This window comes from Trichomycterus rosablanca, chromosome 26, assembly GCF_030014385.1.
Source record: "Trichomycterus rosablanca isolate fTriRos1 chromosome 26, fTriRos1.hap1, whole genome shotgun sequence".
In the NCBI taxonomy this organism is placed as follows: domain Eukaryota; kingdom Metazoa; phylum Chordata; class Actinopteri; order Siluriformes; family Trichomycteridae; genus Trichomycterus; species Trichomycterus rosablanca.
In genome coordinates, this window is record NC_086013.1 from 11,264,011 (window position 1) to 11,291,711 (window position 27,701).

At 41.6% G+C, this 27,701-nt stretch overlaps 1 protein-coding gene across 1 annotated transcript; it reads right to left on the bottom strand.

The window, feature by feature from the left end:
- Positions 1–25,052, bottom strand: dhrs11a (dehydrogenase/reductase 11a). The gene is made up of 7 exons (XM_062988239.1): positions 24,746–25,052; positions 4,220–4,429; positions 4,001–4,095; positions 2,984–3,113; positions 2,331–2,423; positions 2,180–2,245; positions 1–1,376 (listed from the first exon to the last, which is right to left on the bottom strand). Exons 1-7 carry the CDS (start codon positions 24,875–24,877, stop codon positions 1,335–1,337), a joined length of 768 nt encoding a protein of 255 aa, XP_062844309.1. The 5' UTR covers positions 24,878–25,052; the 3' UTR covers positions 1–1,334.
- Between the last annotated feature and the right edge of the window lie 2,649 nt (positions 25,053–27,701).

The following is a 27,701-nucleotide window of genomic DNA, read 5'->3' on the forward strand; positions in this document are numbered from 1 at the left end:
TGTAGGTTTAGTCGTTTTTTATTTGAATGATTGCACTACTTTTACTTATATTTCAAACAAAGTTTAAATTCCGTTTCTGTTTTACATGGTGTTGTGCGCTACCTGTAGCCATGTGTTATAGGATTATGTGAAGTAAATGATAATAACTGTACGTGTGAATGTGTGTTACACTTGGCTTGCAAATTTGCTGAGGTAAAATAAAGAATCAAAGAGGTAATAAAGAGGTATTCATGTCTGTGAAATAGAAATAGAAACACTAAAAGGTACAGAATGTTATAAGTAAATGTAGGCATATGCAATAAAAACAAAAAAAATGAAATATGTTTCTGCGGGCAAGACATGCTACAAACACATTGTGTTACGATACAGTATTGTTATAGACTCTCTTCAATAACAAATTCATTAAGATAGGGACAAAAAAGGTGCAACGTTTTCCCTCACTTGTAAGACTTAATTCTTTTACTGCTGTGTTTGCATGCTTTTATACACATGTGAAATGTATGTAAATTTTGGCCTCGTACCTGTGGAGTTATGTTTGTGTATGTGTTATTAGAATTCCCACACACTGCACATTTTGTAACACTGGGTTAGGGTTAGGGTTAGTTTTTTTTGTTTTGTTAGATCAGTTTATTTCAGAGCCAATGTTTCTACATTTGTGGTTGATTTATATGTTACCTAAGCGTTCTTGTAGTTTTGGTTATTAATAATTAGAACAATCCACACAATATGCACATTTATATTCAAATAAAAAAACATAGGTATAGGCATTCCGCAAGAAAAGCTGCATGTAATTCTTGGAATCTGGAGTCCTCTCAGATAGGCCGAAGCAACTGTTTTGATGTACGTGAATATACATTCCAACTATATTAATCAGTACTTATGTTTGTGGTGCAATTTGAATACATGTTGCAAATGTAACGTATAGGCCTGGGGAAAACGACACACCTAGTTTGACCCAACAGCTTAGACTGTGAATGAATATTGTAGGTTTTCTAAAGCACATCGCAGCAGATCAGCACCACCATACAGCAAAGTATATTTAACTATGAACTTAATTATTCTGCAGTTTCAATGCAGAATGCAGAAAATGCTTGTGTAAGGTGGAACAGTACCAATCCACTCTGGCTCACTTTCTTCCATCTGTATAAGAGGAATATATGTTATTTCCCCCTCACAAGGCTTCAGATATTCAGATTTCTTATTAATTCTGCAATCTCGTCTCACTTCCTTTATTTTTTAGGTACATGTTATTCGTACATCTTGTCCAGCTGCCAGAGAGACACTGTTGCTACTGGATCCTCGTCTTCTATGTTCCATCAGTGCGTCTCTTTGCACTAGGACACCTGTTCCACCGGCCGCAGCTGCACATCTCCGATCTACATACAGAAGTCATTTGAACAGGTAAATTGGATATAGACTAGAAATTTAATGGAATTAGCATACAGGTCTGTTTAATGCTTTTTTTGGTATGGCATAAGGGTGGCACAGCCACACAGCAGTAGGCCCTGTAAGAAGTATGACATGGCATTTTCTCCCTGTGCCTGTATGGGTTCTGCAGCGTACCCCCTGAAGAAGACAAAATGGCTGATCTAAAGCGCCCCTGACCAGTGGCGTAACTAGGAGCTCATGGGTCCCAGTGCAAAAAACAATTTGGGGCCCCCTCAACAAATTTCATATATATATGCTGATAGCTGATCAGAATAAATTAAAGGTAGGTAAAATTAAATTAAAGTGAAGTGAGTTCATGTCGTGGAGGGCCCCCCTGCCATGGGCCCCAGTGCACTTGCCCCCCCTGCCCCCCCCCATCCCACTGTAGTTACGCCCCTGCCCCTGACATGGATTGATGCCCTATCCGGGGTGTATTTTCGCCTTGCATCCAGTGTTGATGGATGGTCCTGGACCCAACCTGACCTTGAACCTTGCACACAGAGACGTATTGCGTAAGGAGAGCCACTCTAAGCTCTATGTGTGACTCCCTCTATATTTCAGTGGTGGCAGGAGGAGACACTGTCCAACCTTCCCATGGAGACCTGGGCAAATCGGTGGTTCTGCTGATGGTTTACCTTCTCTTCAGAGGTGTGCTAGTGCATTAGATTACTGTGCCACTAGTGCACCCTTAACACTAAATATAACGGCTACATTCAATATAAATGTGATAATAGTACCCAACAGTGCTTACCTGAACATGTGGAGGGGCACTCAGGACGTAGGTGACGGCACTGGCTATATCTTCAGCTTTCAAACACTGCACAGGACCAAACAGCATAGTTTAACTTTGTAATATACCATACAGGAACACACACACATACACACACACACACACACGTTACCTTCATACTTTCATAAACAGAAGCAGCTTTCTCTGGATCGCTGTTATGAAGTCTAAAAGCGAACTCTGTTTCCACTATGCCAGGTGATATACACTGCCAAAACAAGACAAGAAAATATAAAACAATTAACTATTATAATGACACTAAATGGGCAAAACTATGTGGACATCTAAGACATATAAAGACATGGCGATGAGTTTGGTATGGAGGGAAATCATTGACCACAGTGACTTCCTTTGGAATAAATTGGAACGTTGATTGCCAGTCAAAGGATTGGCACCCTGTCCAGGGTATTCCTGCCTTGCGCTCAGTGTTTCCCAGTGGAAATGAAAATAAAGTGGAAGAAACAGCTCATATCAAGTGTTTTAACTCATCAAAATATCAGACTCGATGTCTGTGTTGTTTGAAAACTTAAACTGGATTTTGTCAGGGAATAATGTCAAAAGACCCCACATGGACTGTGGAATTATGAATGGCATCAAGGGCCCAACAGTGGCAAACTGGCAATAATGAGGCTTGAACAAGAAACCATCCGATTGCCAGTATAATGCTTTAACCGCAGAGCCCTGCATGTGTATTCTAAGTACTATACCATGGTTCCAGCAGTGTGTGTGTGTGTGTGTGTGTGTGTGTGTGTGTTTTAAAGGTCTCACTGTGGCACGGATGTGTGTCTTGGCCTCCCTCAGCTCCTGTCTCAGCCCCTCGGTGAGTGCTGTCACAGCATATTTGGTGGCACAGTAGAAATGTGAATCGGCACTCTGTACCATCCTGTGTCCTCCCATACTGCACACAGCAACACCCATAATTCACTTTTATTTTTCACAACAGTAAACATTAAGACACTTTTGCTACAATTTTTCACTTAGTGGTCACTGTTAGGTTTACTCACCTTGTAAGTAATATTATTTAGCCATTTTTGGGCAACACTTTTCATAAAGATGCACTTTGTGGGAATACAATTACTGACTGTAGCCTAAAATGAGATCTGTACATTTTGTCACATCCATCCTTTCAACTATGAAATGGGACCCCAACAGGGCCCCCCATTGAGCAGACAGTGGAGTATTTAGATAGTGGAGTATTTTCAACACTGCAGTGGCACTACCGTGGTAACAACACGGTCATGGATGCTGTACACACATACTGGCCTCTTTATTATGAACAATGTTATGTTAATGTTCCTCTACTACTATATTACAAGATGCTGTTGATTTCATGTATGTAACTGGAACGCTATTATTGTCCCAGCTTAAACACTGAGGTGTTTCAAAATCCCAACAACACTGCTGCACTAAGGGACTGTAAACGTGGGAATTTGCTTTCATTAAGAATGGAAGATGATAAGCATTAGTAAGGCAGGCATTGATGTTGGATGTTATTCATCCTGTAGATGTTGGATAGATTTGAAGTCATTGCTTGGATGACCTGACCAAGTTCCTCAGGCAGGTAGCTTTGTCATGGCATCAACCAAACCACTATTTATTTGGCTTCATGTTTGTCTACGGCTGGATTTTATTAACCTATTAGCAACAGATGTAGCTAAAATATGTGCAAAACACTAAACAGAATGTATGTCCAGTTGCTTTTGGCCAAATCGTATATATTCAGATACCAAATTTCCTCGGTAAAGCATTCACAGTGCTGATGTCAGTTTAAAGTTCAGCATTTACCTGTTGATGTTAATGATGTGACCATCATCCACATTCCTCTCCCTCATTGATTGGAAGGCCTCACGGGTACAGATGGTCAGAGCCAGCACGTTCACCTAAAAACAGATCACAGATCAGGCATATTGTTATCAATTCAGTTCTGGTTCCTTCAGACCACAATTTAAATACAGGATCTTAACTACTGTAAAAAAAATCTGAACGGATGCACATATATCTTACATCAAGCATGTTCCTCCACCCGTCGGTACGGCCGCTGAGCAAAGGCTCATTGTGTGCCAGTCCAGCATTGTTAATACACACGTCCACTCCTTGATACAGGGTCTTGATAGCCGAGAACATAGAGAGGATCTCCTCCTCGTTGCACAGGTCGCACTTATACGGGATCAGAGTGCCACTGTAACCTGCACTCTGACATTCCGCCGCCAACTTCTGCACACACACAGCAAAAATAATAGTTAGTACATGAGTATGTGAACTATTCGAATAAAAGACAAACTTAAATCTTGAAAAATTTGAAAACAATTTGTGACCATTCAGTCAAAAGTGCATCTGAGGTGCCCAGGTGGCACAGCGAGATTTTCTGCTAGCACACCAGCACTGAGAATCTAAACACCTTGGTTCGAATCACGGCTCTGCCACTGGTCGGGTGGGCACTATCTAGCAGGAACAATAGGCAGTGCCTGCAGCAGACACAAATTGGCCACCTTGTCTGCTGGGTGGGATGACCGGACTAAGTGGGTGGGGTCTTCAAACGCTGTGTAAGGACCCTGGTTAGCAGATAGTGGCGCCTGTGCAGAGGGCATGGGCGAAAAGAAGGGGTCGTGGGCAGCAGTACCCTCCTTGAATGCAATCAGGGATCCCCAGCATTGGAAGGGAGAAAATGCATAAATAAAATAGAACAAGTGCATCTGTATGGCTGGGCACTGGTGTTGGTCAAGAAAGTCTCAATTGATGTTCCAGTTCATTCCAAAGCTTTTCAGTGGGGTTGAGGTCAGGGCTCTGAGCAGCTCACTGGAGTTTTTTTTTTTTTTTTTAACCAAGCTTTTGTTCATGTATTTATAGAGCTTGCTTCATGCGCATGGGTACAGTCATGCTGGAACAGGAAAAAGCCTTCCCTTAACTGTTGCTGCAAAGTTAGAAGCATAGAATTTCTTTTATATAAATGGTTTATTACACCTGTTACCAATTGTTGTACCTGAAACACATGAATTCCACAAATAGAAGGAATGTCCCAATATTGTTGCCCATATAGTGTAGGTCAAGGTTTAAACTAATCAGAGTTACTTGAAGACTATTTAATAAATCACTTTGTTTTGAAAGCAACAGTGCATGAAACTAACGGTAAAGAAAGAGAGAAAAGAAAACTGCCCTACCAACTGACACTTTGGTAAATCATCTAACTGAGAACCATAAGATTAACACTTTATGGTAAATCCATGCACTTCATAGTAACTGGTGCAAACATCCGGAATTCCTTCAATATTAATAGATGTAGTTATTTATTTAAAGTTATTTATTTACTCCTGTTGGGAGCTCTTGTGTCACATGAAGGAAGTTTCCGGAATGCACAATCATACAACACTGTAACATGTAACTGTCTTTGTTTTCAAATGTATTTAAAAATCAAATACAAAAATATTAAACTGCAAAACACCTTATTGTAGATGAGCTACTGCTGCAGTACACTTACCTTCTTTTACTGTTATTTACACTTACCTTCTTTTACTGTTATTTACACTTACCTTCTTTTACTGTTATTTACACTTACCTTCTTTTACTGTTATTTACACTTACCTTCTTTTACTGTTATTTACACTTACCTTCTTTTACTGTTATTTACACTTACCTTCTTTTACTATTATTTACACTTACCTTCTTTTACTGTTATTTACACTTACCTTATTTTACTGTTATTTACACTTACCTTCTTTTACTATTATTTACACTTACCTTATTTTACTATTATTTACACTTACCTTCTTTTACTATTATTTACACTTACCTTCTTTTACTGTTATTTACACTTACCTTCTTTTACTATTATTTACACTTACCTTATTTTACTATTATTTACACTTACCTTCTTTTACTGTTATTTACACTTACCTTCTTTTACTGTTATTTACACTTACCTTCTTTTACTATTATTTACACTTACCTTCTTTTACTGTTATTTACACTTACCTTCTTTTACTGTTATTTACACTTACCTTCTTTTACTATTATTTACACTTACCTTCTTTTACTGTTATTTACACTTACCTTCTTTTACTATTATTTACACTTACCTTCTTTTACTGTTATTTACACTTACCTTCTTTTACTGTTATTTACACTTACCTTCTTTTACTGTTATTTACACTTACCTTCTTTTACTATTATTTACACTTACCTTATTTTACTATTATTTACACTTACCTTATTTTACTATTATTTACACTTACTATTATTTACACTTACTATTATTTACACTTACCTTCTTTTACTATTATTTACACTTACTATTATTTACACTTACCTTCTTTTACTATTATTTACACTTACCTTCTTTTACTATTATTTACACTTACCTTCTTTTACTATTATTTACACTTACTATTATTTACACTTACCTTCTTTGACTATTATTTACACTTACTTTTATTTACACTTACTATTATTTACACTTACCTTCTTTTACTATTATTTACACTTACTATTATTTACACTTACTATCATTTACACTTACCTTCTTTTACTATTATTTACACTTACTTTTATTTACACTTACTATTATTTACACTTACTATTATTTACACTTACCTTCTTTTACTATTATTTACACTTACTATTATTTACAACTTACATTCTTTTACTATTATTTACACTTACTATTATTTACACTTACTATTATTTACACTTACCTTCTTTTACTATTATTTACACTTACTATTATTTACACTTACCTTATTTTACTATTATTTACACTTACTATTATTTACACTTACCTTCTTTTACTATTATTTACACTTACCTTCTTTTACTATTATTTACACTTACCTTCTTTTTACTATTATTTACACTCACCTTTCTTTTACTATTATTTACACTTACCTTCTTTTACTATTACAGTATTTACACTTACCTTCTTTTCACTGTTATTTACACTCACCTTTCTTTTACTATTATTTACACTTACCTTCTTTTACTATTACAGTATTTACACTTACCTTATTTTTACTATTATTTACACTTACCTTCTTTTTACTATTATTTACACTTACCTTCTTTTACTAATATTTACACTTACCTTCTTTTACTATTATTTACACTCACTTCCTTTTTGTTATTATTTCAGACTGTTTCTTCTAATATATTGATTATTTACTAAAAACGACCAGATTAATCCACAGCACAATTAAAGTTATAAAATATTCTTCCATGAGTTGACTGCAATAACACACTTCTACCAGAGAGGTTACATACTGCAGATTTAACTTGCTAGAATTCTCTCTGTACACAAATTACACAGTTTACTGAACATAGTACACTATCAAACCAACATGATGCTTCACAACCAACTCAACAACAGCTTACCAATGTAAACAAAGACTTTCTGTCTCCCTATTCAATCGGTTATGACAATGACACACCACACCACACATATCATTAGTAGCTTTTATTGTGTTGAAGTCCATAGCACTGATGGGTGAGTGGGTGTAAGAGCGTGAGCGAATGTGTCCACATATCAGTGTCTGCTGAGATTTCATTTCCACCCACACATATAAACATTCGCTCATGTAAGCACACAGTGGATAATCATCCAGTTCGTCCTGTCAGACTGCTCATGCTCGTTCTTCCATTAGAACAAGTCAACAGTGGGTAGCTGGTCACTCAGTTAAAGGAGGCAAGCCAGGTGTAAACAAAGGTGTGTTGTATGCATTGTGATGGACATCTGTAAATCGGTCTCAAATGCTGTATTTGTTTACTATATGGCAAAAAGTATGTAGACACCCTGTCTTATCATCAATCTCAGGTTTTGGTCACAGCTTTTGCTCAAGGTTGTTTAAATCAGTTAAATAAATTAATAATATGCTTCCAATGTTCTTTCTTGGTCCATCATTGAGACATGTTTTAATATGGTTGGTCTGAAGCAACCTTAGGGACCTTTGGGATGATTTGAAACATTAGTTGCCAGCCAAATCTTCCTATCTATATCTGTCTCTGACCTGTCTTGACTAAATAGACACACATTCCCACTAATACAATCCAAATTCTTCTGAAAAGCCTCCTGAAATGTCACTCAGGTGGCGGAGCGGTAAAACACGCTAGCACTCCAGAGCTGGGATTTCAAATATATCGTATCGAATCTCAGCTCTGCCATCCGGCTGGGCTGGTCGGCTATATGAACAACATTTGGCTGTTGTTTATCCAGGGAGGGAGCCAGATAGGGACCTCATAACTGATGGAATCACGACCTCTGCTGGCTGATTGATGGCGTCTGCACAGAGTAGAGAAATAATGCATTGATCAGGGTGTGGCTCTCCGTGCACAAGGCTGATCCGCATATGAACTCGTCTCGTGCAGGTGATAAGATGCAGTCGGCTACTGCACACGTGTCGGAGGGGGCGTGTGTCAGTTCGCTCTTCTCAATTGGGGCGGGGGTCGGCACCAGTAGAGAGGAAGTATAATGCAATTGGGTAAAAATTGGACGCGCTAAAAATCGTGAAAAAAAAGGAGAAAATGCATTAAAATCTCAAGACTGCTATGATATACATGTTTCTTACAAGTGCATGTAAACCTTTGACTTCCAATGTACTTGTACTTCAACTTGTACTTGAAAAGCAGAGACAGAAAGAGAGTGGGAAAGGGAGGGACGAGAACAGAAATGAAGAGAACTGAGGTCCAATCAGAAAAATCGAGGGGAAACAGTCAAAAGCAGCACAAGAAACCTTCAGTGTCCAAAAGAAAACAAAGACATTGTGAATGCGCTCCATAGCAACGTCCCTTATACACATGCCAACACATCCAGAGGAGGCACATTAAAGACACAAACTGGAAGAATGAACCCTTTGTTACCACATTATGGTAAAAAGTGGGACATTCAGTACATTCCTCATCATTTTGATATGTTTCCAGTTTCAAAAAATCAGACCTAATACCAAATCATCAATTACAAAACACAGGAAGGACGAGGCATCTTTAAAACCCTAAATTTTGCTCAAACCCACACTTTTTTACAATTTTAGTGGCGATCCAGCAATTTGTTGTTTTTTTGAGACCCCCGTTCATCAAACTAAAGGAAATGGAAAGTGACAGGAGTTAAAAATGATGTTCTATACATTTTGTTTGTTAAAAAAACATGCAGTGAACAATAAATGTAAAAAAATATACATTAAATCCTGATGTATCAAATGTGATACAAAACAAAACTCAAATATGCAAAGTCTTATTAAATTTCTTTTTTTTTAGTATTTCACAGAAGGTCAAATAAACAATCCAGTGTCAAAAAATTTACATTTTTGGACAATGTTTTGGTGGTTTAGGCTTTAAAGGGTTAAACTCAACCAACTCTAAACTCACTCTAAAGTCACCCTACTCTAAAACCACTCTAAACTCACCCCACTCTAAATTCACCCCACTCTAAAGTCACCTGACTAAACCCACTCTAAAGTCACCCAAATCTTAATTCACCCCACTCTAAAGTCACCTGACTCTAAACCCACTCTAAAGTCACCCCACTCTAAACCCACTCTTAATTCACCCCACTCTAATGCCACTCTTAATTTACCCCACTCTAATGCCACTCTTAATTTAACCCACTCTAAAGTCACCCCACTCTAAACCCACTCTTAATTCACCCCACTCTAGTCACCTGACTCTGATTCTAAACTCAACCAACTCTAAATTCAACCCACTCTAAACCCAACCAATTCTAAACTCAACCCACGCTAAACTCATTCTAAAGTCACCTGACTCTAAACCAACTCTAGTCACCTCATTCTAAACCCACACTAAAGTCACCCTACTCTAAACCACCTTTAAACCCACTCCAAGGTCACCTGACTCTAAACCCACTCTAAAGTCACCCCTCTCTAAATTCACCCCACTCTAAAGTCACCTGACTTTAAACCCACACTAAAGTCACCCCACTCTAAACCAACTTCAAACCCACTCTAAAGTCACCCACTCTAAATTCACCCCACTCTAAAGTCACCTGACTTTAAACTGACTCTAAAATCACCACACTCTAAACCAACTTCAAACCCACTCTAGTCACCCCACTCTAAATTCACCTGACTTTAAACCACTCTAAATTCACCCCACTCTAAAGTCACCTGACTTTAAACCCACTCTAAAGTCACCCCACTCTAGTCACCTGACTTTAAACACATTCTAAAGTCACCCCACTCTAAACCAACTTCAAACCCACTCTAAAGTCACCCCACTCTAAAGTCACCTGACTTTAAACCCACTCTAAAGTCACCTGACTTTAAACGCACTCTAAAGTCACCCCACTCTAAACCAACTTCAAACCCACTCTAAAGTCACCCCACTCTAAAGTCACCTGACTTTAAACCCACTCTAAAGTCACCCCACTCTAAATTCACCCCACTCTAAAGTCACCTGACTTTAAACCCACTCTAAAGTCACCCCACTCTAAACCAACTTCAAACCCACTCTACAGTCACCCCACTCTAAATTCATCCCACTCTAAACCCACTCTGCAACTGCAAATTGAAAAATGAAAAAAGAAAAAAAGGATAGCTAGGGGCTAATGCTAAGCAATATCTCAATTTGTTTTCATGCGTCCATGGTGCCAACACTCCACTTTTCTTCCTGCTCACATTCTTCAACCCAAAGTCTTTGTGTTTGTGGCACAACAAAGGAGGACGTGTGTCCCTGATCTTTGTGTCTAGGAAATCAATCTGTGTGCTTACAGAGGAAGAAGATAATCTGTAAAACTGTAAAATTGTTATGTCACAATGTAGGCAAGAAAAGAGTTCCATCATCATCTCTCTACACTACTGATACACATGGATACAAACACACACAGTCCTGCTATCCTCTATTTAATGTTATATAGTATAGGATATATTATTGCAATATAGCCTTAATAAACTATCTACATCTGAAAAACAAACACAACCACACACACACACACACGACCACACACACATGGATCACTCCTGCAGTCCAAAGGTTTAAAGGTAGATAATAAACCATGCTTCTTTGACTCATTTAGTGTAATTCTACCCCAACGTGTCTGGAGAAAAATCTCAAGCCTCATCTTAAATCTCAGGACACTAACATGGTGTAAATCGTATAATAAAAGCTTAAGCAGCAGTCTGTAGGATCCTGTTACCCTTACAGTAAATCTTACACATCAGTAAGCTAAGTAATATTGATCATTCTGATGAACTGAACTCTATATTCGGTTTAGAAAATCTCAGGTAGCACCCAGGTGGTGCAGCGGGATAGACAAAATTCGTCACTAGTCTGCTGGGTAGGAAAAAACTGGTTAGTACCAGAGACCAGAGCATGACTCTCAGTGCAAAAGACCGGCCTCACGTGCAAATCCACAGAAGTATGGGCGAATAAGAAGTGTACAAAAATGGCAGTAGTGATTTTTACACTTCGAATGGAAGACATCTACAGGTCATTACAGTTTACAGTAAACATTACTGAGAGTACCGACTAGAGAGATACTGTGTTTGATATTGAGAACAGCAAGCGTGTGTATGCAACACCTACACAAAAAAGACAGAGGTGGAGTAAGAGCTACAGCAACAACAACACAAACGAATGCATAAGCAAATGGTCATTCCAGACCATTCCAGAGAATATTGGAGGCTGTCAAAGCTGCAAATGGTGGCTATAATATTAATGGTTTTGTGGCAAGAAAACCAAAAAGCTCATGGTCAGGTGTCAGCATTCTCTCTACACAGACATGACTGGCTATTTCCCTGTTATGGATTGTCCCAGGCTATTCCCGCCTTGCACCCAATATTTCCTGGTAAAACTGGACTTGCCATGGCCCCAACCAGGATGAAACAGTTAATAAAAATGAAATGGAACAGTCCTGCCTGCTCACACCCACTAAAAAAACCACCCTATTCCAACCGGACAATTTCCACTGGATCACTATCTACTTCCAACCGGACAATGTCCACTGGAACATCTTCCAGTCCTAACCTGACAATGCCTACTGGAACACCTTCCAGTCCCAACCTCATAATGCCCACTGGAACACCATCCAGTCCCAACCTGACAATGCCCACTGGAACACCATCCAGTCCCAACCTCATAATGCCCACTGGAACACCATCTAGTTCCAACCTGACAATGCCCACTGGAACACCATCCAGTCCTAACCTCATAATGCCCACTGGAACACCATCCAGTCCTAACCTCATAATGCCCACTGGAACACCATCTAGTTCCAACCTGACAAAGCCCAATGGAACACCTTCACTCCCAACCCAATACTGCCCACTGGAACTTCTTTCAATCCCAACCTGACAATGCCCACTGAAACACCATCCAGTCCTAACCTGACTATGCCCACTGGAACACCTTACAGTGCCAACCTGACAATGACTATTGGAACACCTTCCAGTCCCAACCCAACACTGCCCACTGGAACTACTTCCAATCCCAACCTGACAATGCCCACTGAAACACCTTTCAGTCCCAACTTGACAATGCCCACTAAAACACCTTCCAGTCCTAACCTGACAATGCCCAGTGAAGCAATTTCCACTCCCAATTTGACAATGCCCAGTGGAATACCATCCAGTTCCAACCTGTTATTTTATACTAGAACACCTTCCAGTCCCAACCTCATAATGCCCACTAAAACACCCTCCACTCCCAACTTGACAATGCCAAGTGGAACACCATCCAGTCCCAACCTGACAATGCCCACTGAAACACCTTCCAGTCCCAACCACACAATGCCCAGTGGAATACCTTTCAACCCCACCCTGACGATGTCCAATGGAACACCTTCCACTCCCAACTTGACAATGCCCAGTGGAATACCATCCAGTTTCAACCTGGCATTTCCTACTAGAACACCTTCCAGTCCCAATCTCAAAATGCCCATTGGAACACCATCCAGTCCCAACCACACAATGCCCACTGGAACACCATCCAGTCCCAAACTAAAAATGTCCACTGGAACACCTTCCAGCCCCAACCACACAATGCCCACTGGAACACCTTTCAGTCATATCCTGACAATGCCTACTAAAACACCTTCCACTTCCAACTTGACAATGCCCACTGGAACACCTTTGTCTCTTCTTATTCTGGTATACTGTCTAATGAGGCATCTAAAAGCAGCAACACAGAGATGTTATTTGATTGGTGGACCATTTTCAGCACTGCTGTGTTACTAATGAGGCAGTAACATTGTTTGTTTTAAAGCTTTTCCAGGAAAGTGAAGGCTGTTAGAGCTGCTATGGGAGAGGGAGGCAACACCTTATCAATGCATATGGTCTTGGAACTGGATGCTGAACAAGCTTACAGAATGCTAACTGCCATTAAGCTGTACTTCAGTCGGTGCTTTGTAATGAGGCATCTGTGAACAGAAGCGTTTATTGTATCTGTTCTGTTATTTTCTGTGTATTCTGGTTACTCTGAACATTACTGTTGTTTTCTTTTTCAGCCCAAGCAAATCTCAGGACATCATCCTAATGAACCACATTGAACCATGATTTAGGATTTGATGTGTCCTAAAATAACTTCCATTATCTGCTTAACGTTGCATCATGTATAACATTTAGCTTTCACTTAGAGCCATGTGATTTTTCGCAGGCTTGAACCAAACTGTGCTAAAAGCTTAAGCCTACTTAATGCTACCGTTCGTACAGGCGTCAGATTCCCCAGAACAGGCACTTTAAAAGCAAGGCAGTCCAAAAAAAATCACCGTCTTTTGGTCCATCTAACGTGAGCTTAGGCCCAGAGAACTGTGTAACAGAAATTCAGGTTTCATTTCATAATGCAGGGGTTGTCTGTATTAAGTGATAACAGTTTTCCAAAGTACTTCCAAGCCCCACACAGACTCAGATTTCTCTGGATTCCCTGAATCTATTTATAATATTATGTACAGTAAATGGTAAAAGACTTTGCCACAGTGGTGAGCCACAATCTTCTGGTGGATTTGCCTTGTATACCCAATCACGGTACCCTCACCTGTTACCAATTCACCTGCTCACTGTAAAATGATGTAAAACCGCTTAACTTAATATTGTTTAAACTCATTTCTTCTGCAACCCCAAATCAGAAAAAGTTGGGACAGTAAGGAAAATGCAAATAAAACAAAAACACGGTGTTCCTTACATTTACTTTGACTTTTATTTGATTGCAGACAGATTGAACCTAATATATTTTATGTTTTGTCTGCTCAACTTCATTTCATTTGTTAATATACCTCCATTACTGCATTTTAGGGCTGCAACACATTCCAAAAAAAGTTGGGACGGGGGCAATTTAGGGCTAGTTATGAGGTGAAAAAACGAAATAATGATGTGATTCCGAAAATTGAGATCTTAGAGCAACAAGACGTCATCTTTTCCAGGGACGTCCATGTATTTTTCAACAAGACGATGCAAAACCACATGCTGCACACGTTACAAAGGCATGGCTGTGGAAGAAGAGGGTACGGGTACTGGACTGGCCTGCCTGTAGTCCTGACCTGTCCCCAATAGAGAATGTGTGGAGAATTTTGAAATGTAAATGTGACACTGCACATCTTAAGACGTGTTTGCAGGAAGAATGGGAGAAAATAAAACCTGAAACTAAATCACTTGGTCTCCTCAGTGCCAAAACGTCTTTTAAGTGTGGTGAAAAGGAATGGCAATGTGGAAAGTGGTAAATGCTTTACTGTCCCAACTTTTTTGGAATGTGTTGCAGGCCTGAAATTCAGGAATGGATGTTTATTAATAAATGAAATGAAGTTGACCAGCTGTTTCCATGCTGTCCCAACTTTTTCTGATTTGGGGTTGTATTTTGCTCTGTCCCAATTTTGAGAGTGTATTGCAGGTATGAATTTCTAAATTTGTTTGTATTTTTTCATTTACGAAATGCAATCAAGTTGGTCAGCCAAAACATTAAAATTGTTACTTTCGCTTGGTAAATAAAGGTTTAAAAAATACCTCTTTTTACCGCATTTTTCTGTTTATTTCACTACCAAAAAAGAATCAAGATGAGAGAGGCCAAAACAGAAGTGTTAAAAAGCTAATGCATACTAACAGTGACAATAACGAGCAGAAACCCGAGTCCCCACTGTGGAGTGTGGATTCCCAGCCCATTTTAACACAATCGGTCTAAACCATTAGTACCAGATTGAGGAGGGTATTACAGATTATACCATGTAAATACTGTTTTATTTTAAATACATATTTACATACACACATACAAACACTGACTTTTGCCAGAATTAAGCATCTATAGCCTAATTAAGAAACAGGCCGACGATCGATTTCTTCCAAGACACAAGATGTATATACATCAGTAGTTTTTTTCCATCTCCCCCTCCCTGCCTGAGAGCTGGAGTGAACTCAATGAACCAGCGAGTTCATATATTTCCATGCCAGTGATGGAAGTAAATCACCCAGCATCCTCTGCTTTGGTAAAGCATTATTGTTCGCAGTTGCTTCGGATCTCTGTACTCCACAGATTTCTTTATTACTCTTTTTAATTCCCCTTTATTTCTCCCAGTAAGCAAAAACACACACACACACTTCTAATATAGATGAAACAGCCTCAGGGCTCTGTGTTGTAAATGAGAAGACAAAGAAACACACACACACACACACACACACACACACACACACATACAAAACAACAATAAGAGGATTCAGCCATTCAATTCTAGATCATTCTTCTTAAGGCTGGACTACTGCAGTTCCCTCTTGGCAAGACTTCCCATGTCCACCACAAGACCTCTATGACTGATTTAAAATCAAATCTATTCAACCACTGCCACATTACCCCACCGGACACTGTCCACTAGAGTACCTTCCAGTTCCAACCCTAAAACGCCCATTAGAACACCTTCCAATCCCAACCAAGCAATGACCACTGGAATACATTTCTTGACCATTCTTCCTGGAATGCTGGACTACTCCAGCTCCCTCTTGGCAAGACCTCTATGACTGATTCAAATCCTAATCCATTAAAACACTGCCACATTACCCCACTGCTGTGCTCTCGTCCCTGGCTGTATAAAGCTGCCCACATTCAATTCAAAACAATCAAGCTTGCCCACAACCTGTGCTACCTTAAACCACCCAGCAAACCCTGTTATTGTCTTTACCCAACCCTTGAAACTCAAGCAAGACAGGCATCAAGCATTACTTCATTCAGACATTCAGGTTCAAGTTCTACCACCATTTATCCTTGGCAGGGTCATGACAAGGTTCCAAGGGTCATCCAACATTGCAGGGCCTCTCCCATCCCCTCATTCAGACATAGCTTTTGATGTGTATGTACATGCCTGACTGGCTGATAGCAACAATAGGGATTCAAACCCTGGATCCCAGCAGTTGTGGGCTAGCATACTTTACCGCTGCCAACGTCATCCCAAACAGTGGGGTTGAAGTTAGCTCTTTGTGTAGGGGTATTCCTTTACACCAAACATGCCAAGTCATGTTTTTATGGTCCTCACTGCTGAGATGTACATTCAACGCATTGATGAGAAGATTCTTATCAGCGTGAGTCAGCGTCTTTGTGTGTGTGGTTCTCAGGAACAGCGACAATGTCACCTATACTTTCAGTTCCTCAGTGTCAGCTGAACCTCCTCAGGGCCAAGTGGGTCCACCAGCTTCACCACTAGCTGTAGTAAATAGTGGCTGGCTGAGAAAGGATTCTTAGAGGTTGGTGACCAAAATAGAAAAAGCAATTCATCTACTGGGTTGACACAGTCATTTTTTTTTACTGCCAAGCTACTTGATTTAAAAAAATAACCCTGCAACCACCTAGTTACTGAGAAATGTAGTTCACATGAAAGCTTGACTACTTGTCGGAAAACTACCGGCCAACATAACATTGACTATAAGGGCATATGTGTTGGCGCCTGTGCTTCTTTTGTCCTACCAACTTCAAAGCATGAACGACGAGAAAATAAAAACTGCATTCGGCCCACTGCCCGGGCGTCTGAATAAGGAAGAGGACAAACAAAGGAGTGGAGACTCCAGGGTGACAAGCTCAAACACATTCAAGAAGCTGTTGGACCTGATTCCGGAATCAACACCTCGAGTTGTATACTTGTGTCCTTGTCAGTAGGCTTTATAAGACCTGATTGAGCTGTACAAGTCATGTGATGCTTTGCTGCAATTCGAGCTTCTAAAAAGAGGCCCAGGGCCTCTCTTGATAATAGTATGCAACATAATTCTCTTTTAACGCAGGACATGAGATCTGCTGAGGCTTCAACTTAGTAAGAGATGCAGAGATGAATCTACACATACACCGATCAGTCATAACATTAAAACCACCTCCTTGTTTCTACACACACTGTCAATTTTATCAGCTCCACTTACCATACAGTCCAGCTGTTTCTCTACATACTTTCATAGCCTGCTTTCACCCTGTTCTTCAATGGTCAGGACCCCCACAGGACCACTACAGAGTAGGTATTACTTGGGTAGTGGATCATTCTCAGCAATGCAGTGACACTGACATGGTGGTGGTGTGTTAGTGTGTGTTGTGCTGGTATGAGTGGATCAAACACAGCAGCGCTGCTGGAGTTTGTGTCCACTCACTGTCCACTCTATTAGACACTACTACCTAGTTGGTCCACCTTGTAGATGTAAAGTCAGAGACGATCGCTCATCTATTGCTGCTGTTTGAGTCGGTCATCTTCTAGACCTTCATCAGTGTTCACAAGACGCTGCCCACGGGGTGCTGTTGGCTGGATATTTTTGGCTGGTGGACTATTCTCAGTCCAGCAGTGACAGTGAGGTGTTTAAAAACTCCATCAGCATTGCTGTGTCTGATCCATTCATACCAGCACAACACACACCAGCACACCACCACTCAGTGTCACTGCAGTGCTGAGAATGATCCACCACACAAATAATACCTGCTCTGTAGTGGTCCTGGACAGCCCTAACCATTGAAGAACAGCATGAAAGGGGGCTAACAAAGCATGCAGAGAAATAGATTGCTGTGGAGATCAGCAGCTTGGTTTTGGAATCATTCTTCCTGCCTTCCCAAATATGGCTGCCAAAGGGGGCACAGAGGCGCAGATGATTGCATCTTATTGAGTCTGTTGAATTTGTTCCAGGTGGTATGTTTGTATTTCTTACGGTTTCTTGTTAACGGGCTTGCAAGCTCCTTTCTTGGCAGCCTGTTTTCTCTTGAACCGTGATGCCAGGCTCGGTCCGGTCTGGTTTTCTGCTGGCGTATGAGACCAGCACACTTTAATGCATTAGTGGGAACCTGAGTAAAATGTGACAACCAGTTTTCAGTTCCGCGCTATCCCTTTTCTATCACCTTTCTCCGTTGCAGGCTGTGAATGTTTTTGTGTCTTTGATTTGTTATGTTATTTCTAGAGATGCATGAGCACCGATACTGGTATCAGGTACTTGCCCGATACCGCGCTCATTAACTCGTACTCATACTCGCAAACGAGGCTCCGATACTAGATGTGCCGGCTCGGGAGCAACTCGGCGTTCGCTCGGCAATCAAAACTCAGCTCTCGATCGCTAAGTGTGAGCGCGCATGTGCCAACCGCGAACTTGCGCCCCCCCCCCCCCCTCCCCTTCGTCAACCACCGCACAGAAATCATTGAGAAAGCTTCTGACAAGCTAAAATAACGTTGTGCACATCATACATACGATGCAATTCTGCTGATTGAAAATATTACTTAAAAAAAATTATACAGTCCGACCCCATCTGAGCCGATTCTATCAGCACATTATATAAGTTCGTGGTTCACTTTGGTAAAGTATAAGCAGTTCTTGCCCTTTGATGTAGATGAGAGCAGAAAACATTATTTCACAGAGTCAAGCATAGACAAAAGTTCATCAATTACTAAGTTGGTTAGTTCAGGATAATCTGCTCTGACTGAGAGAAAACGTTTAGCTCCACAGACAGAACGACTCTGAGTCGGCTCCCGCTCTGTGGTAATAAGCAGTATAATTAAGCCTGAGCTTTTTAAGGTAAGCGAGTCACACAGAATGTTCTGTAGTAGTTGGTGTTTATTTACAACCGCAACATTCATTATAATAGTAAAAACGGAGAGATGACTGAGAAAAGAAACTTACGCTGCGCTTAAAATGAATTGACTCCTGAATCACTTATATCGATACTGTGAACAGAGCTTCTCCTCTCCTAAAGACACACACACGTCCTATAACAGCGGTCATTGCTTTTGTCACCGGTTTATCTTCACTGATAGACTGAACTGAATAACATTAAACGTGCTTGAGTGCGTGGTCAGTTAGACTAATGAAATATGTCTCCCGTGGGTGAAAAATGAATTGCTTTAGTTTTAGAAGTAAAAAAATCTCGCACCCTCCAGGCACTCGCGCCCTCCAGACAAGTACTCCCCCAGATTGAAAACCCCTGTTCTAACATGTCAGATATCTGATCCAATAGGTATTGGTATCGGTATCGACAAGTACAAAAATACATGTACTTGTACTCGTACTTGGTTGGGAAAAAATGGTATTGATGCATCCCTAGTTATTTCTATTGCTTGTTTTTATATAGCCTACGTGCTCCACACAGGAAACACCAAACAACCTCAGAGGTATGACAGCAAGCAGATAATATCCAGTAACTATTAGGCAACCTGAAAACTGTACGTATTTAACGTGGATAATAGACTTTTGTTCGGGTATTTATGCCTTGTGTTGATTATATAACAGGGACTCAAGTTCCACAGTACATGTATTATTAACTATACTATTACTGCTATTAACTCCTACTGAATCACAATCATCACAGTAAATACCTTTCACTTTCCATTTATGAACATGTGACCTTGGCAACAATGCTGCCAGGCAGTTTGTTTACACACAGCAACAGCACAGGAACATTGTTGTTGCACCTACTTATTTTGTTTGTATTAGTTCGTCTTCTCTTTTTCTTCTTTTTGTATAACTACTGGAGATAAAGTATATTCATCCATCCGTCCGAAATAGAATTGTTGCTCTCCACAAAGATGGCCTGGGCTATAAGAAGATTGCTAACACCCTGAAACTGAGCTACAGCATGGTGGCCAAGGTCATACAGCGGTTTTCCAGGACAGGTTCCACTCGGAACAGGCTTCGCCAGGGTCGACCAAAGAAGTTGAGTCCACGTGTTCGGCGTCATATCCAGAGGTTGGCTTTAAAAAATAGACTCATGAGTGCTGCCAGCATTGCTGCAGAGGTTGAAGACGTGGGAGGTCAGCCTGTCAGTGCTCAGACCATACGCCGCACACTGCATCAACTCGGTCTGCATGGTCGTCATCCCAGAAGGAAGCTGACGCACAAGAAAGCCCGCAAACAGTTTGCTGAAGACAAGCAGTCCAAGAACATGGATTGCTGGAATGCCCTGTGGTCTGACGAGACCAAGATAAACTTGTTTGGCTCAGATGGTGTCCAGCATGTGTGGCGGCGCCCTGGTGAGAAGTACCAAGACAACTGTATCTTGCCTACAGTCAAGCATGTTGCTGGCACTGGGGAGCTGCAGTTCATTGAGGGAAACATGAATTCCAACATGTACTGTGACATTCTGAAACAGAGCATGATCCCCTCCCTTCGAAAACTGGGCCTCATGGCAGTTTTCCAACAGGATAACGACCCCAAACACAACCTCCAAGATGACAACTGCCTTGCTGAGGAAGCTGAAGGTAAAGGTGATGGACTAAACCCAATTGAGCACCTGTGGCGCATCCTCAAGTGGAAGGTGGAGGAGTTCAAGGTGTCTAACATCCACCAGCTCCGTGATGTCATCATGGAGGAGTGGAAGAGGATTCCAGTAGCAACCTGTGCAGCTCTGGTGAATTCCATGCCCAGGAGGGTTAAGGCAGTGCTGGATAATAATGGTGGTCACACAAAATATTGACACTTTGGGCACAATTTGGACATGTTCACTGTGGGGTGTACTCACTTATGTTGCCAGCCATTTAGACGTTAATGGCTGTGTGTTGAGTTATTTTCAGAAGACAGTAAATCTACACTGCTATACAAGTTGTACACTGACTACTCTAAGTTATATCCAAGTTTCATTTCTATAGTGTTGTCCCATGAAAAGATATAATGAAATATTAGCAGAAATGTGAGGGGTGTACTCACTTTTGTGATACACTGTATATACGTATATACTGTAGCTCAGCGGTAGAGCACGTCATATGCTTGGCATGTATGAGGTCCTGGGTTCAAGCCCCAACATCTCCATTTCAAGGCTTTAGGGACAGTGGTAGCCTAGTGGGTAGGGCTTTCAACTATCAGAGTTCGAATCCCAGCCACTGTTGGGCCCTTGAGCATGATTCAGCATGATTCAGAGTCTGTACATATCCGGGTGATGTCTTGCATATTCTAGTGCCATAAGAAGGGCATAGGCTTCTCCTGAGAATATAGAGGTGAGCAGAGGTAGGTTTGTTTTTCAGGTGCTCAGATAACGTAGTCTAAGACACTGGTCCAAGTGGTGTCACCGGCCTGGTTGGGCGCTCAACAGGAAAGCAATGTGAGGAATTACCTCGTTGTTACTGCAAAAGGAAAAGTGATCGCTCTCCAGGGTTCTGAATCAAAAACTTCCAGCTATTTTCAGCACCCATGCTGTGAACAGTCACCCCGCATTTGGTAGTGTTGCGGACCCAGAAAATATGCGCTGGGCTGCACAGTAGCGTAATGCTTAGTGAGCACTGCTTGATTTTTGGCCTGGTTTTCTATTGGCTGACTTATTTTGGGAATGTCCGAGCCTACACTTGATCACCCACCCTTCACCAGTGCTGCGCAGTAAATGGATTTCTCCAGTGGTGCACCAGTCATTTAGGCTCTAATGTTTTCCAGCATATTTAAAAACAGCTGTAATTGATCAGACAGTTTGCTTTACCAGGCATGATGCATGATGCAGAGCAGAGCTGCTGTGTCCCAAATACCACACTATGTATTGAAAAGTGTGCTAATAATGTACTTATAATGAGGTTAGTATTTAAGCACTGTGTCGTCAACACAGCCCTTCAGCTCAGCAACTAAAGCAGCATCGTTCCTCTGCTCTCTGTGCTGCCTGATACAGCAGGTTTGGAATAGTATACCTAAATATTTAACTATACACCGATCAGGTATAACATTATGACCACCTTCCTAATATTGTGTTGGTCCCCCTTCTGCTGCCAAAACAGTCCTGCAACTGTGATGCACTGTGTATTCTGACAACTTTCTATCAGAACCAGCATTAACTTCTTCAGCAATCTGAGCTACCGTAGCTCGTCTGTTGGATAGGACCACACGGGCCAGCCTTCGTTTCCCACGTGCATTACTGAGCCTTGGCCGCCCATGACCCTGTCGCTGGTTTACTTCTGTTCCTTCCTTGACCACTGCAGCCCGGGAACACCTCACAAGAGCTGCAGTTTTGGAGATGCTCTGACCCAGTCGTCTAGCCATCACAATTTGGCCCTCGTCAAACTCGCTCAAATCTTCACGCTTGTCCATTTTTCCTTCTTCTAACACATCAACTTTGAGGATAAAATGTTCACTTGCTGCCGAATTTAATTTATCCCACCCACTAACAGGTGCCGTGATGAAGAGATAATCAGTGTTATTCACTTCACCTGTCAGTGGTCATAATGTTGTGCCTAGTCAAGTATGTTTGCTATATAGCAGTTCCAAGTTTTTCAAAGGTTAATATCTATAGACGAACCCTGGCAGGTGAATGAAGTGTACTCTGACAGTGCAGAAAGATGTGTAAATAAGTGCCACAAATCCTAAAACCCTAAAACGGGATAGATTTATGATTAAAGGGAGCTAAGCCCTCTTTTTTGCATTTTTCCTCCAATTTTCCACCAAATCTAGTCATGTTGGAAAGCTACTTATGGCAAACTATGGCTTTTGCAGCATTGTGGTTCAATTTTGTCTTCAGTTGCCCAAGATTTGTTCTGATGGACACGAAATTGTAAAAAATATTTATACATTTTAATGGGATTGCTGTCAGGCTATTGGCTAAATATGGCTAAATATTGGCACCTTTTTTGTTCCTATTTTTGAGCTCGCTGTTTAACTGTTCTTGCTAATTCCATGTCATTCTGCAACTCCTTTCACGTGACTGTTGGCTTTTCTTTTACGTTCCTTATCATTAGTCCAAAGGCAGGTTGTAAATTCTTGTATGGCGCACCTGCCTGTGAAGAATGTGAAGATTTCATGACCTTTCCACTTGAAAATGATCAGAACTGATTTTATGGGAATGTTAGGATATTTGCTAGAGCTCAGTACCTCCAGTGATAATTCATTTTGTTCCTGGAAACCATGATTGCTTATTGTTTTGCTAATAAGACCAAACACGATTTACTATTCATTATATATACAGTATATTTGTAATATAGTGCATTATCTTTGTTGCTGGCGCTCGGGTGGCGCGGAGCTAAATCACACTAGCCCACTACTACTGGTATCCAAGGATCATATCCCTAGCTGTGCTATCGGTTGTGAGGGTGCTGGCTGGGCGCCCAACAGCCACAGAGCTGTGTCTGAGGGAGGGAAGGTTGAATAAAAGATTCATTGCCTTACTACTCTAACAAGTGACCTACACTTTTTAAATTTAAAGTATATATACAGTGGCGTAACTAGGAGCTCATGGGCCCCAGTGCAAAAAAAAAATTTGGGGCCCCCTTAGTTTAGGCAAGTTTTATTTCATATATATCAGTGTTTGCTATATATTTTCTTGCTGGCTTGTCATAATACATGCATAATACGTGCAGCCAATGAGGGGCAGTGAGGTGGGTGGTTGAGTTCATGTCGTGGAGGGCCCCCCCCCGCCATGGCCCCCCAGTTACGCCACTGTATATATACAGTGTATGGACACCTGACCATGAGCTTGTTGGACATCCTGTTGGCAAACCATGAGCCCTAGTTTTGAGCTGTGCCTACATTTACTGTTCTAAGAGATTCTTCTCGATATATTTTGTGTTAGGAATTTGCGCCTGTTCAGTTAGTAGAGCATTTGTAAGTTCAGGCACTGATGTTGAACGTCTTACTTTGTGCGTATTAACTTAGCCTAGTGGTTAAGGTGCTGGTCCAGTAATCATAAGGTTGTCGGTTCAAACCTCACCACTGCCAGGATTGCTGTTGGGCCCTTGAGCAAGGCCCTTAACCCTCAATTGCTTAGATTGTATAGTGTCACAGTACTGTAAGTCGCTTTGGATAAAAGCGTCTGCTAAATGCTGAAAATGTAAATGTAAATGTGAAGGCAGAAAGGGTGTCCACATACTTCTGGCTATGTACTGTAAGATCAGGTTAGGAAGCATGTGCACGCCACTGCTTCACACCAGAACCGAGGGTGCGCATTAGGGCACAGGTCCTGTGATTATAGTGGGCGTGGTTACGGTGATCATGACTTGTTATGTAGGTGATAAACTTCACACCTGAGTTGTGTTTTGATGTTGATCCCCAGGCTTAGGGATTCATCACGGATCTCGAAAAGTACAAATCTAACCCTGTGTACGATCACATACGATCACTGGTCAGTCAGATCACCTGCTGCCAGTAGATCTACTAGCGCATCACATATTACCCAGGCCAAGACGGATAATCAAACAGCATCAAAGCTTACCTCGATCTTATCGACGTTCCTGGCACAGCCGACCACCTTCATGCCCTGCTGGACCAGAGCTCGAGCAACAGCCGCTCCGATGCCCACCGAGGCTCCGGTCACCAGCGCCACTCTGCCTTTCCAGCGCTCCATCGATCAGCCCTGTCCACTGATCTGTACCCTCTGGTTATATGCCGGCTGGACACCGTGATCCACTGTTAGAGAGCCTGGATCTGTAGGTGGTCAGCAGTACAGGGTGGGCAGATGGTACCGGCTGGATCTCCCTCTGTACCGCAGTCCCTCCGACACGCCGATGAGGAAGCTCAGTCACTGCTGCGCTCAGGATTAAATATTACACCGCACAGCACAAAGTCAACTCTTGGGTTGGTGTTGCCGCCCGCACCGTTTTTCCTTTTGTTTACTGTTGACTGGGTGTACTGCAAAAGTACCACCAGAGGGCGCCAGCAGGATTTTTTTGTTTGTTTGTTTGTTTGTTTGTTTTAAAGCAGGGGTGTCAAAGTCATTTTCACCGAGGGCCACATCAGCATTATTGTGGCCCTCAAAGGGCCGATTGTAACGTATTCTGCTGTGATTGCAGTCTGTTGTTTTTCTTGGAGACTAAATTCTGCATTTATATTGTCCTCCTTTACCACAGACACGGCCTCATAACACAAGAGACCACCGTTTTCTCTTCCTGAAGCACAAACTTGTTTTCATTTTCATTACATTTTCTCCTTCTGCTTAATTTTCTTACTTATCTTCATTTTGGGATTATGTGTAAATATTTCTTAACATCATCTACTGGCGGGATGTGTCACTTTGCAGGTCACAAAATCAGCATGCATTTTGAGAGATGCAGTTAATGTAGGATTTTACAGTGTATTTTAAGACAATTGTTCTGCCCTCACTAATAGTTTATCCCCCTTTCCCAGCTAGAGAGAGAGACAGACAGACAGACAGACAGACAGACAGACAGCTCCCTTCAGAATACAGTCAGTTTTATTTGCTTCCCAGCTGTGTGATACACTGTGTGCACCAGAATGAAGTAAAAATACAAACAATAAAAACAATAAAGAACTTAATACAGTACAAGCACACAGCTGTAGTCAAGTGTTACATCTGGTACAATATGAGATTTTACCAAACGTAAAATAGCGCTAACGAGTTAGCATTTTGTGTAAAGATACTAATTGCTATAGTAACGGTAACAATTGTATTTAATTACGGTAAATTTGTAACTAAAACGCTGTGATATACTCACTAAACATTTACAAACAACTGAGAATATAAACGCCACTACTTAGACGATGCTTCTGTATTATACTGCAAGATAATTATTTATATTTATTATTATTGTTTACATTATTACCCGCGTTCTTTTGCCGTAAAAGTCACATGGCTTCTCAGCGAAGGGCAAAGTTAGTTGCCATGACTACGATGTCAACAGTTGCACTTAAAGGCGCAGGTGTCTCATTAAATTATAAGTGCTTCTCTGTAACGACTCGAACCATCACAACAATCGTACAGTCGTTTAAGCTCTTGCGGGCCACATGAAATGACGTGGCGGGCCGGATCTGGACCGCGGGCCGTGAGTTTGTCACCCCTATTTTAAAGGAATAAGACGATTCGCATTATTCACTCATTGTTTTACCACCACAGGGTAGGAAACTCACCAGGCAGGTTGCCAGTCTCAGGGCAATCTCAGGGCAAACACACACACACAGACAACTAAGCAAATGTATTTTTTTTTTTTTTTGCATTTTCTCTCCCTTTAGCGCGTCCAATTGTCCGATCTGCATCGTGCTTCCTCTCCGCCTACGCCGAACCCCGCCCTGACCGAGGGGATCGAAGCTAACCCACATCCCCTCCGACACATGAGCACACCTCCCTCGGCTGTGCCCGGAACGTCGATAAGATCGAGGTAAGCTTTGATGCTGTTTGATTATCCGTCTTGGCCTGGGTAATATGTGATGCGCTAGTAGATCCACTGGCGGCAGGTGATCTGACCAGTGATCGTATGTGATCGTACACAGGGTTAGATTTGTACTTTTCGAGATCCGTGATGAATCCATAAGACTGTGGATCACCATCAAAACACAACTCAGGTGTGAAGTTTATCACCTACATAACAATTCATGAGGGGCCAGTGATAGCTCAGTGGTTAAGGTACTGGACTAGTAAACAGAAGGTTGCCACTGTTGGGTCCCTGAGCAAGGCCCTTAACCCTCAATTGCTCATTGTGTTCCGCTCACTGTGTAAGTTGCTTTGGATAAAAGTGTCTGCTAAATGCTGAAAATGTAAATGTAAAATGTAAATGAGCAGCAAGCCGTATGCATCTTGCCACCTACACATTGATGAGTGTTGTGCCACCTAGCGTTGCATGTGGAGAGACACACCCTAAGAGCACTCCTTCCTCATCTCTGTGTAGGCGCCTCTAATCAGCCAGCAGATGTCGTAATTGCACCATTCTGACAAAGATAGACCCATGTCCGGCTTTTTGTCCCGCCCCCCAACTGAACAACAGGCCAATCGTTGTTCATATTGCCACTCAGCCTCAAGCCGGTAAGGCAGAGCTGGATTCGATACCATGTATTCGAGATCCAGCTCTGGTTGCAGCGTGTGCTTTTTACCGCTGTGCCACCTGAGCAGCCTGAATGCATGTCTTAACTGTCGGGGGAAAAGCGAAGCCCCTGGAGGAAACCCACACACACAAGGAGAACATGCAAACTCCTTTAGACAGAAAAAAGGACCTGGATCGCTCCACCTGGGAATCAGGACCTTGTTGGTGGGACAGTGTTACCCACCGAGCCACCCAGTTACTCATTACTCAATTTTTATTTTATTTTAATCATGTGTTTTATCCTGATTAGGGTCGTGGCAGGACCAGTTCCACTGGGAAACACTGGGCACAAGGCAGGAATACCCTAAACAGGGCACTAATCAGTCATGGGGCCACTTCCTCAAACATAGCCAGATG

Coding starts and splice junctions, on each gene's coding strand:
- dhrs11a (XM_062988239.1), bottom strand. CDS start 24,877: ATGGAGCGCTGGAAAGGCAGAGTGGCGCTGGTGACCGGAGCCTCGGTG. Junction 4,430..24,745: donor GGAACGTCGATAAGATCGAG/GTAAGCTTTGAT, acceptor GTGTGTGTGCAG/AAGTTGGCGGCGGAATGTCA. Junction 2,424..2,983: donor AGACACACATCCGTGCCACA/GTGAGACCTTTA, acceptor TTGTTTTGGCAG/TGTATATCACCTGGCATAGT.